This window comes from Arachis hypogaea, chromosome 17, assembly GCF_003086295.3.
Source record: "Arachis hypogaea cultivar Tifrunner chromosome 17, arahy.Tifrunner.gnm2.J5K5, whole genome shotgun sequence".
NCBI lineage: Eukaryota > Viridiplantae > Streptophyta > Magnoliopsida > Fabales > Fabaceae > Arachis > Arachis hypogaea.
In genome coordinates, this window is record NC_092052.1 from 12,458,421 (window position 1) to 12,478,088 (window position 19,668).

The following is a 19,668-nucleotide window of genomic DNA, read 5'->3' on the forward strand; positions in this document are numbered from 1 at the left end:
GGCTATATAACCGACAGATGATATCATCAGCCATAGGGCAGGCATTCATCATTTGCATATGTTTGAATTGTTTGGGTTTGCTATTTGTCTTGGATTTCTACATCATATATGCCATGTTACCTGACTATATGCTACTTGTTCTACTTGTATCATGTTTGTGTATTACTTGCCTGTATTGCTTGTGTTTGTACAACTGAGAGGCCCCTCATGCTGGTGTCGGTGGGTGTGAGGGCTGTTCTTGATGGGATGAATTGATGATGCGATTGCATGATGATGTATTGATATAGAACTGCTGAGGCAGAACAACTGGTGATGGTTTTGCTTATGATTCTGAGTCTGATTCGTGGAAGAGTCAGCGAGTTGGGAAACATGTGAAACATGAATTGAATTTAGCACTCCCTTATGACAGTTGCCTATTCATGGATTAGCGAGAACCTAGGATGAATAATTGGTGAAGAAGTTTAGGATGCTTAGTGAGCTTTGTTGCAGTACATTGAATTTATTTGGCACTTTTACCCTACTGGGAACCCATGGGCCCGGGGTTCTCATTCCGTATATATCTCTTGTTTTTCAGATACAGGTCCAGGTGCTCAGAAGTGAGTTGTGGGTCGTCTGAGAGACGGCGAAGATCTTTATTTCCTCTACTTTGTGTTTTGATTAGAATCTCTCCACCTTTGTTTTGGAAAGTTTATATTATGTATTGAACTCTTTGAATTTGCCTATAGAGGCTCTCATGTTTCCTTCGGGAGAGATTAGGATATACTGTTGTCAACTAATTTCATAATGTACTCTAGCCGACCTAAACTTCGCGGGTCGCGACTAGTAGCTATTTACTTATGTTATATATATCTATCTGTTATCTATCTCTTAATCTCCTCTACGCCTAGTTTGTATATCGTTTTCGGCTTCACAGTTTATCTTTTGTTGTCGAAACATGAGAGCTACGTCTTCGCGATTTTATTTCTATTCTTTTCAGGCTTCTCGATTAATACTCCTTTTGAAATTACCTATATTTATTTATTAAAAATCCACCTGCGAGTCGTACCACCGTAATATCATTGACTTATGACTCGAGCATAAGGATTTGAATATTAGGGTGTTACATTACACCACTCTAGCAAGGGAAGTAAAAGTAACTCATTTTTATTATTTTATTCAAACACACTTGATTGCTTTTCTTCATACTTTCTTCTCTCTCATCTCTTTCTTCTCTTCGGTCATTAACCAGGAAACCATGGAAGCAAAAATGAGCTATCGAAATGAAGGAAGAACACTCTACAAGACCATCATGATGATGGCAAGAAAACATAACAAAATAAAAGTGTGCTGTGGCTGAGATTGTCACCAAATATGGGTAGATTTGGTGAGGTAATCTCGAAGCTCTTCATACTCAAAAAGAAAGAAGAAGATTCGGCCAGCAAGGTAAAGATTCTTGGGCATGGCTTGTCTTCGATTCTGCTCAACCACCACAAGAAGTAGCTAGAGTAGCGAAGTGATGGAAGAGGCAGAGATTGAAGCAGATGAAGCCATCATCATCATAAAGCATCAAGGGCCAGAAATTTATCTTGGAGAGCAAGCCAAGGATGGAGCGCTCGGATTGATGAAGAGTGATGACCAAGGAAGGACTAGAGGTAATTGCATGTTGGGTTTTGCATGGTTATCTCTTCTCTCTCTGTGTGGCCGAACCGGATATGTTTCTTGAAAAAGAAGAAGAAGTTGGCTTGGTTTTTGGCTTCAAAAGTGGAGGCTTCCCTCTTCTATAAAAAAGGGGGAACAGCCACTGTTTGAAGTAAGGAGTTAGAAGTAAGCAGTGAGAGTGCAAGGCACAGAATTCTCAGAGCTACCTAAGCTTACAGATTTTCTTCTCCTTCAATGTATTATGTTTAGTATTTTTCTGTTTAATTTTGTCATGTCTTGAGTCTCATGGAAAAAGGCAAACAGTGAGGTTTGTATGAAAAAGCCATAGAGCGGAAAAAGGCAAAGAGTGCAAAATTAAAAGAAAAAGTCATAGATGTCCTTAGAGTTCCTTTGTTCATCTATGTTGTGTTTCATGATTCTGTGGAAATCCCCTTGTAAGTTGGGTTAGCACTTTACAACTTGTAATCAGGATTGATTATAGTGAAATTCCATCATAATTGTGATGGAGACTAGATGTAGGCTGCACTGCACTTAGCAGCTGAACCAGGATATATCTGGTTGTAATTCTCTTTCTCTACTACTCCATTTCTGTTTCTACTGCACAGGAGCTAAAACTAAAAATATCTCGTGCCAAGTGACGAGACAAAAATAAAAAGTCTCGTGGCTAGGGAGAAGACAAAAACAGAAAAGTCTCCTCAAAGACCGGAAAGTGTAATCAAGCAAAAAGGGGGCTAAGATTCAACCCCCCTCCCCTTCTCTTAGCCACTGAAACCATCATACTCCTTTCCAGATCTCAATTCATTTCCAATAAAGTCAACTAACATTTACTCAAACCTTTTCCAACAGTTTCAAATCCGAGTCATTCATAAATCTCAAGCCGTTTTCCAAACTCAAATTAATTCTAACATCAAATCATTTTTCAAATTCTCAAATTATACTTGATAAACATTCAAATCAGGTTTTCAAATTAATCTTTCACTCACTATCTCAATACCAACTCAATATTTAGAAATAGCCATAGTCAAGTAAGCAATCACACTCATTCAAGGCAATTCAGTTCATTTCATAAGACTCCATAATCACCAAAAATATTTATTTGCTTAAATATCAATTTATAACAATTCTTAAGAATAAAAATGAGTTTAATGAAAATGCCCCTACCTCGCGAAACCACTAACCAAACGCGTCAGAGAATTCCTTTTTCCTCATTCCGAAATCGAACAGCATTGACTCCGACTATTTCCCGCAGTCGTATAGCCCAAAAAGCACCATTCACAACAAAACTCGACCCTGAGACATTAAAGTCGTGTAAAACTCAAAAACATATAATTGAATACTAATGCGAGGGTTTCGAAACAGAAACACTTACTGTACTAAGAGAATGAAACAATGGCAGTGGCATTAGCTACACTGAAAACTCTCCGCAACAACACCATCAAACACGGCTCTATAGTTACAATAGTTCAACCCTGAAACGTGAATACTCAAAACCCTCAACAATCATATAACAACAATAACAACAAGGATTTTAGTTAGGAATTCACTACAGTTATGGGAAAACAGAACGATGGAGCGGCAACTGCATCAATACCGGCGCGACTAAAAGCAGAAGCAAAACAAAAGACAACAGTGATCCGGGACAAGGATGAATTGCATCAGAACTAGAATAGCAACTCCGGTGTTCTTCTCCAGCATCAAGGATGACAGTTCAACTTACCATCATCAACAGCAACGAGCTAGGATCCAGATTGACGACAGCGACGGCAGCACTAAACAGGAACATACACTATTTTATCCAAAATAAAAATATAGAAAAATAAAATCAGGAAGCAGAGTACGATCAAGAGTGTTATATTTTCAAGAATAGGAGAATTGAAATCAGAATAAGGCTGGTGCTGTCTTCGACTCTGGTGGCGGTGCACGACTCACCGGTGACTGAGGCAGCAACAGCTTCAACCGAAACAGAACAGAATCAGAATCAACGGCAAAAATCTTGGAACAGTTCCGGTTATCCCCATCAACGGCGACTTGAACCCTTTCTAACGGCGGTTCCTGCAATGGCTTCGTTCACCACCTCTCCTCTCTCGCTCCCTTACGTGACAGAAACGACCATGGAGACGCGGCGGCGGATTCGACTCCACCAGCGGTAGCAAGGGGACCCGCCGAGGATGACGATGGCGAGCCTTGAGGCGACGGCGGCGACCTCGCGCAGCACAGCGGCGGAAAGGGGACTCACGGCGCGAGGTAGCGGCGGCTCGTGAGGACGGTGCGAACTCCTCCCTCCACCGGCGCGCTCCTTCTCTCTCGGATTCCCTCTTCTCTTCTTTCATCTATTTCTCTCTGGTTCTCTTTTCTTCAGTGTGCGTGTGTGTTTGTTACATTGAGGGAGATGAGGTTGTGTGTTGGTGTTTCAGAAAGGTGAAAGGGGTAATGACAGCTGGGAAAGGGAAATTAGGTTTAAAATTAGGGATTTGGAATTAGGATTAGGGGTAGTTCAATCATTTTACTAAAATTAGGAGTAATTGAAAACCAAAAACTAATTTTTAATCCACTAATAATATTTATAAAAATACTATTTAATTATCAATTTATAAATTATTTTCAAATAAATACTCTAATTCAATAATTAGAGATAATGTAATTAATTTTCTTTATTCATAAAAATTAAAATATTAAATTCCAAAATCTCTATTCTTTAAATCAATTTATACAAAATTCTTATTATTTTGAAATTACTAAATTTTATAGTTCAAATATAGAAAATTATCCAACAATTATAAAATTATAGAAAGATTCTAATTTAATTATCAAAATTTGATTTAATTAGCTTTAATTAAATAATTTCTAAAATTAAAGTCTTTAATGAATAAATAAATTGAAATTAACTCATAATAAGGCTTTTCAAAAGTTTTGGGTCTTACAGGTAACATAACTAAGACAACAACTTTCACACTAATTCTTAGAAGCATCATTTCTTGAAAGGCTGGTTCAACTCTCGTGTTGGAATGAATTTGAACAACTTAAATACTGTGCCACTGGTTGCAGCTGATATTGTCTCAACACTAACACTCCGCGAATTCTTTGCCCTAATTACTGTCTCCTTTAGACGTCTAAAAGAAAGCTGAGCTTGGAATAAACAGTATTGTTATCATCATGTTTCACACAAAATTTCAGTATTGCTGAAACATGGTGATAACAATACTGTTTATTTCAAACTCAGCTTTCTTTTAGACGTCCAAAGGAGACAGTAATTAGGGCAAAGAATTCGGGGAGTGTTAGTACTGAGACAATATCAGCTGCAACCAGTGGCACAGTACCTAAATTGTTCAAATTCATTCCAAAACGAGGGTTGAACCATTCTTTCAAGAAATGATGCTTCTAAGAATTAGTGTGAAAGTTGTTGTCTTAGTTATGTTATCACCTTTTGTTATGTTGGAGGAAGAAGACGTTATGTTATTTAGAATGGTTTCGTTTAGTTTGTGTTGAAGAAAATAAACCTTCTTTTGACTTGATTTGGTTTGTGTTGCTATTGAAACCAAATATTTGTGTGGTTAACATGTTTGGGTTCTCAGGTTTATGTTACCATTTTGATAAATTAACAGGCCAATGTCAATGTATTTTTAAGGTTTGCGTTGAAGTAAATATAGCTTCTTTTAATATCACGAATTATAAGTCAAATAGGTCCCCTATGATACTATTATAAGGCAAATAGGTCCCCCACATGAAAACGACTTCGTTTGCATTCTCTGTCTAAGTGGGGACGAATTTGTCCTCCCCGAAACGACATCGTTTTACCCCTGGTTCCAATATGACGTCGTTTTGTCCAACGTGGATGGGGACCAAAATGTCCTAAAGGTGACATGTCACAGTTAACCTGACACGTCACCACTCTAACCGGATCAAACGGTTTTGGAGACGTATCTAGGAGATATCTGAGAATCTCAGGGTCGAAATCTTAGTTAAATTTTGTGAGAAACAAAATTGTCAAATGATAAATTTTTTGGGGACCTATTTAAAGTATTACTTTATATATATTTATTCACGGTCACACATATTTAATATCCTGTGCTCATAAATCGTTGAATTAACCCATGCTTAGGTCTGCATGCGATTTTGGCATAAATTATAGTATAGAAGCATGATTTTTCCCTTCGTTTACTAAAAGCATAAAACTTGATTTTAACCAACAATTCATGCATGTATTTTTATTTTATAAATCGTGTTGATTTTACAGGTTTTTTCTTTTAATTTGTAGGGTAAAGTAGTAAATTGGTCCCCTAGGTTTGGGCGTAATTCTGTTTTGGTCCTTAAGGTTTAAAGTGTTCTATTTGAATCCAAAAAAGTTTCATTTAGCATCAATTTAGTCCCACAGTGAAGTCAAAATTAAATAATTAACAAAATGTCCTACATAACAACAGTTCAAGAACAAAATCGATAATCTGGAGAACAAGTACAAGTTCCAGAGGCACAAAATCAATCATTGATACATCAATACATTTATTTATCATTTTCTTTAGTTTTATAGAAAATATTTTATTTATATTATAAACAAATAATAAATAAATGTATTGATGTATCAATGGTTGATTTTATGCCTCTGGAGCTTGTACTTGTTCTCCAGATTATCGATTTTGTTCTTGTGCTGTTGTTATGTAGGACATTTTGTTAATTATTTAATTTTGACCTCACTGTGGGACTAAATTGATGCTAAATGAAACTTTTTTGGATTCAAATAGAACACTTTAAACCTTAAGGACCAAAACAGAATTACACCCAAACTTAGGGGACCAATTTAGTACTTTACCCTAATTTGTATAAAAATCACGATTTATATAAATATTGAGAGGATAAAATTATAGTGCATTCAATTTTAGGATAATCTGATAATATTAATATTCAACTAATTTATTTAAGTAAATTATCCCTTAATCTATAATAGATGAATTTTAAACTCAACAATTAATTTTGTATGTTACTATATAATTAATAATATAGATTAAAAGTGGCAGTATTTAAATATCGATAATGTTATTTTAAATTTTGAATGAAGATTATATTTCACGATAAAAAAAATGCATATAAGTATGTTTCAATATAATATATTGATTAACTTTCTTACAAAATATGAGATACATACATGAAACATGTTGATAATTTTGTTTAAAAATCATCTGTCATGCATTTATAACACCAAGGTAGAGAGGGCTAGCTGTTGATTAAGGAGCATAATTATAGGGGTAAACAAAACATGAACGAAGATACTTGCCTCTACTATTGAACAAAAAGTAAAATGGGCATTTACAATAGTGTCACCCACCAATAAAATAAATATTTAATTATTCTGTGGTTTCTTATAGTTTTACGAAATTTTTAATTAGATTTTTATATATTTTTTTAATTGAATTCTTGTACCAAAATTTTTTTAATTAGGTTTTTATATCTTTTTTATTTGAACTTTTGCACCAAATTTTTTTGTTTTAGTTAGGTCTCTATACAATTAAATCAATTACTATCAAGAAGGACCTAATTAAAAAAAAATTTAATGCAAAGACCAAATTAAAAAAAATATAAAAATCTAATTAAAAATTTTACACAACTATAGAAACAAACAAATAATTAAATCTAAAATAAAAGATGAACAAATTAGACAATACTTCAAAAGGAAAGAAGAAGTTGCCACAAAATATAGTGATGAGGACCCAAATAAATGAGAAATAATTATAATATTTATACTATTTTTTATGGTATGAATATAAAAGATAATTTTTTTATTTTTTATCTTATCAATTATTATTGACATTAAAAATAAAAAATATAAAAAAAAAACATACACAAAGATATGAATATATTATTTCTAGGGGTTTAAGATTCGATCCGATATGGATTCAAGACACATTTTATCAGTTTAAATTTATTATTTTTGTTTGGTTTATTTTTGAGTCTGATTCGAATTATGTTTCGAGTCACCCGATCCAATTTAAAGTTATTTTTTACAGTAAAAATATATATTTTAATTTAAAATAAAATTAGTAATATCATATTATACTTCTATATTTTTAATTAATATTTTTTGTATTATATAAAATTATTTTTGTTTTAAAATAATTTATTTTTGTATAAATATAATATAATATTTGTTAAATTTATTTTTTAAAAATAAAATTTTATTATTTTAATATATAAAATTTACATATTTATATATGCTAATTTTATATAGAGTGAATCCAATTTAACTTAAATTACTTTCAAATCGAATTAAAATAGACTTATCGTTTATTTAGAGCAGGGTCTCAACCATGAACATCCTCTTAATAAATAGGGCGTAAGGATTAAGTGGGAAGACCAAACAACAATACCTTAGCTTCAAAGTGGAGTGGGGTCGTGGGGAGCGAGAGCGAACGCTTTAAAAGGTGCTACTTCAAATCAGAGTAAAATTTCAAATACGGAAAATCTAGGGCCAACAATCTTGTTAAATTCTGTCCAGTATGTAACTAGCAAAAAAAAGTGAGTCATTAAATAAAATTTCACACCAATCTCACACTATTAAAACTATTTTAATGGCTATTTGATGACTACAAATCACAAAAATTGCTGGTCCCTAGCATTCCTCATTTAAATAATTAATCTCCAAATATTTTTAAGTGCCCACTTCAGTTATTTATTTATGACTTTATTGATTTGTTAGTGAATTAATTTCTAAACTTACAAATCATAAGAGAAATAAATATGTCAATATACATATAAAGAAACTACTTATTCTTAATTACTTTTGTTAAAGTCTTCTGTTATTTAATTTATTGCACTTATTAAAATAAGACGTTAATATTTTGTGGCGATCACATTATATATTTGCGTTAATAAAACTTATTTGGAAGATAAAATGGTAGCTTAATCCTCTCCCAAAAAATGACTTTAGAAACTATTGGTGGTTCCACAAAATTTATTTTATCTTATTTTTTGTAATATATATATATATTACCATGATTAAAGTAAAGTAGTATTAGATATTTATCACTTCAACAACTAACTGTATGAATAAGAAAATATTGTTATTTCTGTCCCAAATTTCGGTCTATGAATAACAAAATATCGTTAAAACTTCAAAAGACTTTATCAATAATAATATAATATAGAGGAATGCTAGGGGCAGTAATTTTGGTGTTTTGTAACCATCAATTGACCATCAATAATGTTTTTAATGGTGGGAGATCACTCACTTTTGTTTTGATGGTTAAGTGTTGGCCAAAAAACATAAAAATTGCTGGCCCTAGACTTTTCCTATAATATATTCTTGCTTACGAGATGATGAGTTCAAATATCATTTAAACAAGGAAAAATACGGTAGATAACGAGAATACTAAACAATATGAATAATGAATATGCCAGATATTTAATTTAATAGGTATGCGAATAGTTATCTTAATGTTAAAATTTAAGAATTTAAGAGATCATTTAAAGTGGAATATTTTTTTTATTGGATCAATTTTAAAATTTATTATTTACAAAAATCATTGTCTATCTAACAAAACTATTTAAACAAAACAAAATGAAAAGTTAAAGTTAGAGCAATACCTCCAAACTTTTACAAGAAAGGATTTCTAAATTCTAATTGACTATCATTTAATTTGCAATTATATTGGCACCATACAAAAGAGATAAACGCCATTGGCTTAATTTGTTAGTGGTGGGGATACTTGAACACAATGATTAAATGAAAAAGTTTAACCAATAATTTCCACTTTTTCGTCAATAAATATTTAATGTATATCATAAGAAAATTAATTATTTATTTTATTTATAATGATAAAATTTTTATAAAAACAATACTAAAAAGATAATTACTAATATTATTTTATAATACTAATTAAATTTTAACGACAAATTGTTTTTTTTCTTTTAACAAAAAACTCAACCTAACAAAATAGAGTAACTAAAAAGTTACTAGTCAAACAAAAAAAAAATTAATTTATAATCATTTCTGCTATCAACAACTAAAAGCATCAAAATCAGTTCACAATTTGTAGCTCCTATTCCCAAATTATTTTATAATTAAACATCAACGTGAATTGAATGATAGAGTAATTAATATTCCCTTTAATTTCTTCAGCATATATAAATACCCTTTTGGTAAAGCAGCTATAGGCATGTACACATGTATCTGATCTAGTCCTCCTCTTAAGCTTTTTCTCTGCTTATCATTTTGATCTGCCATGGCAACTATGATTATCTCTTTTTTTAGGCCATATGTTATTTTCAGCCTTATATGGGTTATGATGATTAGTAGTCAAGCCTATTCCAAAGATGATCGAAAGGTAACAAACATATTCATATTTTAATCTCCTGTTAATTATTATACTAGTAGTGTACATGTTCATGGAGCTTATAGATAGATAAAGTAATACAATAATTATGGTGTAGAATTTCCTCCCTAATATCATACTTTAATTACAGACTTACATTATTTACATGGGTGATCATCCTAAGGGTATGGACCCAACGTCATTACCTTCTCTTCATACAAGCATGGCTCAAAAAATTCTCGGCAGGTTTGATAGATATTATATTTGTTTTTATTTGTTCATCAATTCATTTTTCAAGATAATACTGATAAGTGGCCATGTTTATATGAATCAACAACTAGCAATACATTTCAGTGGGTAATAACTTCACTACTTTAGAGTACACAAGTTTTAATATCTTAGACTATATACTAAGGTGGAAACTCAGGTACAGTTGACTTCACATAAAGTTGATAGCTGAGAGCCGTTAGATGATTTGACTGATTTGATTAAATTTTTATCAAACGACTCTCAGCTATCAACTTCACGTAAAGTTGACTTCACGTGAAGTCGACTGTACCTGAGTTTTCACCATACTTAATAATAACAAATATGAGATTAGTTAAGATAACGATTAATTTATACTCTAACTAAGATGTTTTGGATTAAGGAGTCTTAATTGATAATATCTTAGGTAAGAATAATACTGTAAAACTCAATCTATATTCTTTTGTTCTTTATCCTTAAAGCATATTATAATTAAATTGACCATCCAAATATGCATTATTTATCCAGTGATTTTAAATCAGAAGCTATACTCCATAGTTACAAAAAGAGCTTTAATGGATTTGTAATGAAGTTAACAAAAGAGGAGGCAAAAAGGATGTCAGGTATGATAATTAATTTCCATTGATCATACAAATTATTACAAATAGCATTTTAATGTTTGACTTTGATATTGCAATAGAAATGGAGGATGTTGTGTCAGTTTTTCCAAACAAGAAAAATGGGCTTCACACAACAAGATCATGGGATTTTATAGGGTTTCCCCAGCAAGTGAAAAGAACAAATAAAGAAAGTGAGATTATTGTTGGAGTATTAGACTCTGGAATATGGCCAGAGTCTGAGAGTTTTAGTGACAAAGGATTTGGTCTACCACCCAACAAATGGAAGGGATCATGTCATAACTTCACTTGTAATAGGTAATCATCTTTACATTCAAATTCTTTGGATTAGAAACTCTAATTTTGCAGCCAGTTAATTCAATTAACGAAAAACAATGCCATATTAAAGTTTCTTTTTCACCTTCACTTGCCACCTAAAAGCTAGACTAATTTCTTAGAAGGGCCATAACTAAATAATATAATTTAAAGAGGACATAACTATTAACTAACATATTGAGGGTCACAACAGTAAAGTTTTTGTTTTTATAAGATAAATTATAATAATTTTGGGAGCCACTCTTAAGTCATATGAAGAAGCTTCGTCCCTGCATCTAAACAAAGCTTCATGGGCCTACTTTTGCAACTTAGATACTAATTTATCTTTTAATTCAATAAAGTTTAAAAGCTAATTACTAGTAAACAAAAGAACAGAAATTAAAGTAGCCACTAGTAAAAATTATTATTTTTTACTTAGATTTATTATTCATATATCTTTATATAAAATTAATAATGATAATATAAATTATAAATATGTATTATATTAAAGTATTCAATCAAATATGTCAAATTAAAACATCTCAACTATTATATTCATAAAAAAATTCTTAAGTGTGCCAAACATAAATTATAACTCTTTCACTAATGAATATTTATATCACAATTATTTTAGTATGACTCACAAATTGGTTGAACAAAATAAATTATTTTATTGAATCCGTTAACATTTAAGAATAACCGTATTTACACAATTTTGAATAACGATTATGTTATATATGTGTATATAAAAAAAATTAATTTTGATATATTTTTAATGTAAAATCGTTTACACGTGTATTCAAAACTAAAATTTTTACTTTCTGAAAATAATGAAGTGACTAAAATTTGGTGTTTCAAAACTAAAATTTTAGTTCTAATATCTAACTATCAAATACAATAATAAATCTTAATCTCTGTCTCTACAAATAAACACTAATATAGTATCCGATTTAACGACTAATTTTCTTAATGCACGTATTTGAATAATTACCGGTTAAATAAAGAGTTGATTGACACAATAGGAAAATCATTGGAGCAAAATCCTACAACATCGAAGGTAGCTATGCCAAAGATGACATTAGATCTGCTAGAGATTCAAACGGCCATGGATCACACGTTTCATCAACAATTGCTGGGAACTTAGTTGACTCTGCAAGCCTCTTAGGGTACGCTTCAGGATCAGGGAGAGCACGTGGAGGAGCACCCTCAGCACGCATCGCCATCTACAAGGTCTGTTGGTCATCGGACGGCTGTGATGACGCCAACGTTCTTGCGGCATTTGATGACGCTATCCATGACGGCGTTGACGTCATCTCTATTTCAGTCGGGGCAGATGTGGCTTTTCCCTTTTCGTATTTTGAAGATGCAATTAACATTGGGAGTTTCCATGCAATGAAGAAAGGGATATTGACTTCTAACTCTGCCAATAATCTGGGTCCTGATCTTTCTTCTATGACTAATTATTCACCTTGGTTGCTCTCTGTGGCTGCCGCCACTATTGATAGAAAGTTTCTTACAAAGGTTCGGTTGGGCAATGGTATCACTTTTGAGGTAGCTATTCACTTTCTAATTAGTTTTAAGACACATGACTTGCATGTTTTTTTTTTTTTTTCTAAAATTAGAAACGAGACTATGCCATTTGAGTTATAATTCGTTGGCCACATGTTTTGCATGTTATTATCTTGTATTGTATAGTTTTTATTAGAAAAAATAATTCTATTGATTTTCTAAAAAAAATTGGAAAACAAATAACTATGTCATATGGACAGGGGGTTTCAATAAATACATTTGATCTCAAAAACAAAATGTTCCCTTTAATTTACGGTGGAGATGCACCAAACACTGCTGGTGGGTATAACAGTTCCATATCCAGGTATATCAACAAATGAAATTTTACTACTTTTCTTTAATGGATTGTCATCTTCTTTTTTATTAAAATATTCATTATTTTGAAATGTATGTGCTTATTAGGTATTGTTATAAGGACTCATTGAATAAACATTTGGTGAGAGGCAAGATCGTTTTGTGTGAGAGCATTCTTGTTCCAACAGATATAGAGTTACTATCCGGTGCAGTTGGTATGATACATGGAGCCATATCCCCAAAAGATTTACCAAATAATTATGCAGTGCCTTCAACTTTCTTGAGTCTAAGGAACTTTAGATTAGTACATTCTTACTTAGCTTCAATGGGGTATGTATAAAACATATTTGAATACATACACTAGTGTCTTGAAATTAAAAATCTTTTTAATTGGATCTATATTATATATTGCTTTATCAGTAATAATGCAACAGCTACAATATTCAAGAGTGACGAAGTTAGAGACTCATTAGCCCCATATGTGGCTTCATTCTCATCAAGAGGTCCAAATCCAATCACACCAAACATTCTTAAGGTAATTAACTTTTAATTGTATATAATTCCGTAACAAATAAATTAAATTATTAATTACTAATTACTTCATAATTTTAATTTGTAGCCCGATGTGGTTGCCCCAGGAGTTAACATTTTAGCCGCATGGTCTCCAATTTCTCCAATTTCAGATGTTAAAGGTGACAAAAGATTAGTCCATTATAATATTATTTCTGGCACTTCAATGGCATGCCCTCATGCCACTGCAGCAGCTGCATATGTCAAATCATTTCATTCTAATTGGTCTCCTGCTATGATAAAATCTGCACTCATGACCACAGGTATATTTATAAATAATGCATTAATTAATTAATTATAACTTAACAAAATGGTTTATCTAAAAAAAATGGCCTTTAATTAGACCACTATTCTATAAATCATATGTTTAGTTAATATATAAATATTAAATTTTACTTTTTTGTCATTATAAGTCTATGAAAAATTACAACATTTAGTCACAATTTATTTTTTTGTCAGGAACCTATAAGTCTAATGTTGCAACTTTTCAAACAACTATTTTTTTTTCTTAGAAACTATACATTACAAAAAGTTTTCAAATACTTTTTGAGAGATTCATTTATCTTATAATTTAATTTTGATATACTATTATAGTAAAATAGTTTTATAAATATATCTAATTATGTAACGTTATATCAATAAAAACCATGAATAATCATCCAAAAGTTTGTTGTAAACTTTTTACATGCCTAAATCCTAATTATTCTTTTAATACTTTGTGTTACATCATTTGAATCAACAGCTACTCCATTGAGTGCCACTCTTAATCCTGAGGCCGAATTTGCATATGGTGCGGGACTAATTAATCCTATTAAGGCAGCAAATCCTGGTTTAGTGTACGACATTAACGAAGTTGATTATGTCAAATTCTTGTGCCAGGAGGGAATTGAAACTAAAAACCTTGGGATTCTCACTAAAGATAATAGCAGTTGCAAGAAACTGGGAAAGACAGAGAGTGTATACGACCTCAACCTCCCATCAATTTCTCTCTACACAAACGTGTCATCTTTCACTCGAATTTTTCATAGAACAGTTATGAATGTTGGGTCCGCAACATCTACATATAAAGTGAAAGTGATGTACCCATCTTTTTTGGATATCCAAGTGAAACCGGATACGTTGTCGTTTGAATGTATAGGCCAAAAGAAATCATTCTCGGTCATTATAGAAGGGAGTTTGAATGTAAACACAGCTTCTGCTTCGTTGATTTGGGATGATGGAACATTTCAAGTTAGAAGCCCTATTGTAATGTTTAACCAATTGCCTGTCCCACCATTTATCTTTATCTAAATGTGGGATAAGGAAAGAGATAAAGATTTTTTCAAGGTTTAATTGTAGGTGAAAATTCACCGTTGTTTTCATGTGAAGTTATAATTTAGTCAAATCTGTAAAATCATCTAACTATTTTTAATTATCAATTTCACATGAAAATATGTGGACGTAAGTTTTCGCCTTATTGTAATATAGATAACTTGTTATAAGTTCTTGATGATGGCTGTGCTGAAGGATTAGTGGCTAAATTGCTTCATTTGCTCTGTTTGCATTCAAATCAATAAAGGATGTGATCATCAATTAATCTTATTGCAATGCATTTTTTTGCCTACAATAATAAACTAGGCATTATTGTGTTGCATTGGTAAGAGAAGTTAAAAAATTTTTATGTAGGATACCAGTTATCATATATTGCTAATCACATATGACATATGCATCTATACAATTGTTTAGACATGACAATTCTAGATCGTAATCTTGATAGTGAATTGATTATTAAAATACACGAGTTAATCTGTCTAAAATAGATTGTGAGATTCTCCTTAGTTTGTCGAACAACAAATAATTATGCATATATACTTGTAAGAAAAGGAGCAATAGATATATAGTGGAAATTCACATGTAATGTAGTTCTGAGTTTTTAATATCTATTTCTCAATAGAACATAAATTTTATGTATTTTTTCTGTATTTAAATTCAATTAAAATATATTTATACTGTCAAATTTATTTGAGTTTAATTTTAATATATTGATAGTGTAAAATATTTTATATAACTGTTTAAACATAACTTTTTTTTAAATGATTATTCATAAAGTTAATATAAAATTTAGTTATTTTTGTTAACGTGATATTATATAATTAGATGCATGTATGAAACTGTTAATAATATTTTGTTGACGTGATATTATATAATTGGGTAAAGTATATTTTTTGTTCCTAAAGTTTGACAAAAGTTTCAAAAATATCCCTAAATTTTATTTTGTTTCAATTTTGTCCCAAAAGTTTTCGATTTGCATCAAATATACTCCTAATGGCTAACTTTTTAAAAAATTTAAGACCAATTCAACAACAATTTCATAAGAATAACCCTCAATACAAGCAAATCAAGGATAATTTTCATACATTATTGTTGAATTAGTCTTAAATTTTTTGAAAATTTAGCCGTCGAGGTATATTTGATGCAAATCGAAAACTTTTGGGACAAAATTAAAACAAAATAAAACTTAGGAATATTTTTGAAACTTTTGCCAAATTTCAGAAACAAAAAATATATTTTACCCTATATAATTAGATGCATACATGAAACTGTTAATAATATATTTGTTCCAGATCGTACTTGAAACAAACTTATGAGTAATGAGTTTGAGAGATGAGGTTGGAGGTGGTGATGAAGCTATTCAAGTTGGTTTCACATTAGCTCTAAAATGATGGTGGAGTATTTATAAGGGATTCTAATTCTTAAGTCAACAAGAATTTTAGACAAATTTAAGTGAATTATAATTGAAAAATATCTGAGTTTACTTGAAAATTTTTAGTGAGGATGGTGGTAGTTATTTATTGAATGTTCAACTAAATAAAAGAGAATGGATCCTTTTAATTTTTTTTAATTAAGTGAGTAAAGTATGATATTTAATCTTTTAATATTTTTTTTTGGGCAAAAAACAAAAATAAACTAAGGGAGAAAATAATTTACGTGAATAAACCAAAACGAAAACTGCTTCATGAATCTACCAATGCACGTTTATATGTAGTTCGAACCAGCTTGGTTCGAACTCCATTTTTACATAATTCGAACCAGCTGGGTTTGAATTATACACAAACACACGCACACACTAATTCGAACCAGCTTGGTTCGAATTACACACAAACACACTCACACACTAATTCGAATCAGCTTGGTTCGAATTACACACACAGTAATTCATGGTATAATTCGAATTATGCTGTTAAAAAATTAATAATTTATTAAAAAAATTTATTAAAAAAATTAATAATTTAAAAATTAAAAAAATATATATTTTATTTCATACGTTAAAAAAAGCTAACAAAATATTTAATTACGAGACTTCTTTAAAATATTAATGAGCTATCAATTCGAATTCCATACAATACTTTTCTGTCCATTTTTAATAGCTCATGAATATCTTTTAATAAATTTTTTTAATAAATTTTTTTAAATTATACTATAAAAAATATTTTATCCTATCCAAAACAATTTAAAAAAAAGGCTTAAAAAATGTTAGGATTACTATAAAAATTTGTAATGTTCTAATAACTTAGGTAAATACATGCATGTACTCAAATTTTAAATAAAATATTCTACATAGTCAATAATAATTTAGAAATGAAAGAAAATATTTTATTCCATACAAAATAATTAAAAAATATATTTTATTCTATACAAAATAATTTTAAAAAATAGCTTAAAAGATGTTATGAGTACTATAAAAGTTTGTAATATTCTAGTGATTTAGGTAAATACATGATAAAAATATTTTTTCTTTAATTTCTAAATTATTAGTGACTATGTAGAGTATTTCTTTAATGTCCTAAGTCATTAGGACATTACAAATTTTTATAGTACTTCTAACATTTTTTAAGTCATTTTTTAAATTATTTTGCATAGAATAAAATATTTTTTTGTGGTATAATTTAAATAAATTTATTAAAAAATATTCATGAGCTATCAAGAATGGGTAGAAGAGTATTGTATAGAATTCGAATTGTTCACCATATAATTTGAATCAAAGTGATTTGAACTTCCCCCATGCGTAATTCGAATCATGTAATATCTCACCATATAATTTAAATAATTTTATTAAAAAATTATCATGAATATTTTTTAATAAATTTATTTAAATTATACTAAAAAAATATTTTATTCTATGCAAAATAATTTAAAAAATGGCTTAAAAGATGTTAGAAGTACTATAAAAATTTGTAATGTCCTAATGACTTAGGATATTAAAAAAATACTCCACATAGTCACTAATAATTTAGAAATTAAAGAAAAAATATTTTTATCATGTATTTACCTAAATCACTAGAATATTACAAATTTTTATAGTACTCATAACATCTTTTAAGCCATTTTTTAAAATTATTTTGTATAGAATAAAATATATTTTTTAATTATTTTGTATGAAATAAAATATTTTCTTTCATTTCTAAATTATTATTGACTATGTAGAGTATTTTATTTAAAATTTGAGTACATGCATGTATTTACCTAAGTTATTAGAACATTACAAATTTTTATAGTACTCCTAACATTTTTAAGCCATTTTTTTTAAATTGTTTTGCATAGGATAAAATATTTTTTGTAGTATAATTTAAAAAAATTTATTAAAAAATATTCATGAGCTATTAAAAATGGACAAAAAAGTATTGTATGGAATTCGAATTGATAGCTCATTAATATTTTAAAGAAGTCTCGTAATTAAATATTTTGTTAGCTTTTTTTTTAACGTATGAAATAAAATATATATTTTTTTAACTTTTAAATTATTAATTTTTTTAATAAATTTTTTAATAATTTTTTTTAATAAATTATTAATTTTTTAACAGCATAATTCGAATTATACCATGAATTACTGTGTGTGTAATTCGAACCAAGCTGGTTCGAATTAGTATGTGCGTGTGTTTGTGTGTAATTCGAACCAAACTCGTTCGAATTATGTAGAAATGGAGTTCGAACCAAGCTGGTTCGAATTACATATAAACGTGCATTGGTGGATTCATGAAGCAGTTTTTGTTTTGGCTGATTCACGTAAATTATTTTCTCCCTTGACTTATTATTGTAATTTGCCCTTTTTTTATATTTTTTTTATTCTACCTATAAATATATAGTAAGAGATTACACTTTAGCTTCTCAAATGAAAAACAAAAAAAAATTAAAAGATCCAATTCCCTAAATGAAACGAGTAGTTTCTTCCCTTAATGCATGGATAATTTATCCCACATTGTGTAAATGTTATCATGTGATCGATAAATAACTATGATAGTGGAGGAAAGTAATGACTTGTTCCCCAAGTTAGATTGAACATGAACTATAGTACCTGTGTCCTAAGTAGGTAGAATAAAATAGACACACACTTAGAAGTTAGAACTGATTTGTTAGATCAAAGGTCTTAATTATTTGGATCTTGGTATGAATTATGAAATATGAATAATATTAAAATTATTTACATTATCATTATTGTCTCTCTTTTAACTTATAATCAAAATTTTAGTCACTATTCAAATGGGCACTCAAAATTTTTTATATAAAATATTATAAATTTTAGGACAAAAAACTTAAATAAGTCAAGCTGGGTAATTTTTTACAGAAATCAGCCAAAGTAAAATCTGGTTTATCAATCAACCAATTCACGTTTATATGTAGTTTGAAGCAGGTAAGTTCAAACTCAATTAATATATAATTCGAATCATGTAGATTCGAATTACACAGTGACACGCACACCAACATAATTTGAATTCACCTGATTCGAATTACACAGTAACAGTAATTCGAATCAGGTTTATTCGAATTACTCCCCAACACGCAATTCCATGTAATTCGATATGGGTTGATTCGAATTACATCAAGTATAGTTTGAATTAGGTTGGTTCGAATTATAAAGGACCAGAGGTGTATATATATGGTGTGAACGTGAGTTGATCTCATTAGAGGGGGAAAATGGCTACTGAGGAGAGTTTTGTAGTCTTGGTTCACCATAGAGGAAAACACATTCCGGTGTGAAGTTCACTGATAAGGATCCTCTCAGTATTTTTATGAGGCCTACGACGAGGTATGATGACCTTGTTAATTCTGTACTGCTGAAACTTAGTCTGGAAGGTGTGAAA

General features: G+C 30.1%; 1 protein-coding gene across 1 annotated transcript; it reads left to right on the top strand.

The window, feature by feature from the left end:
- The first annotated feature begins 9,683 nt into the window (after window positions 1-9,683).
- LOC112766560 (cucumisin) lies at window positions 9,684-15,130 on the top strand. Its single transcript, XM_025812456.3, has 10 exons — window positions 9,684-9,950; window positions 10,090-10,184; window positions 10,713-10,807; window positions 10,885-11,119; window positions 12,139-12,667; window positions 12,886-12,989; window positions 13,088-13,309; window positions 13,400-13,514; window positions 13,599-13,812; window positions 14,292-15,130. The coding sequence occupies exons 1-10, from the start codon at window positions 9,849-9,851 to the stop codon at window positions 14,837-14,839; spliced, it is 2,259 nt and encodes a 752-aa protein (XP_025668241.1). The 5' UTR covers window positions 9,684-9,848; the 3' UTR covers window positions 14,840-15,130.
- The last annotated feature ends 4,538 nt before the right edge of the window (window positions 15,131-19,668 follow it).

Coding starts and splice junctions, on each gene's coding strand:
- LOC112766560 (XM_025812456.3), top strand. CDS start 9,849: ATGGCAACTATGATTATCTCTTTTTTTAGGCCATATGTTATTTTCAGC. Junction 12,990..13,087: donor TATAACAGTTCCATATCCAG/GTATATCAACAA, acceptor TGTGCTTATTAG/GTATTGTTATAAGGACTCAT. Junction 13,813..14,291: donor ATCTGCACTCATGACCACAG/GTATATTTATAA, acceptor TTGAATCAACAG/CTACTCCATTGAGTGCCACT.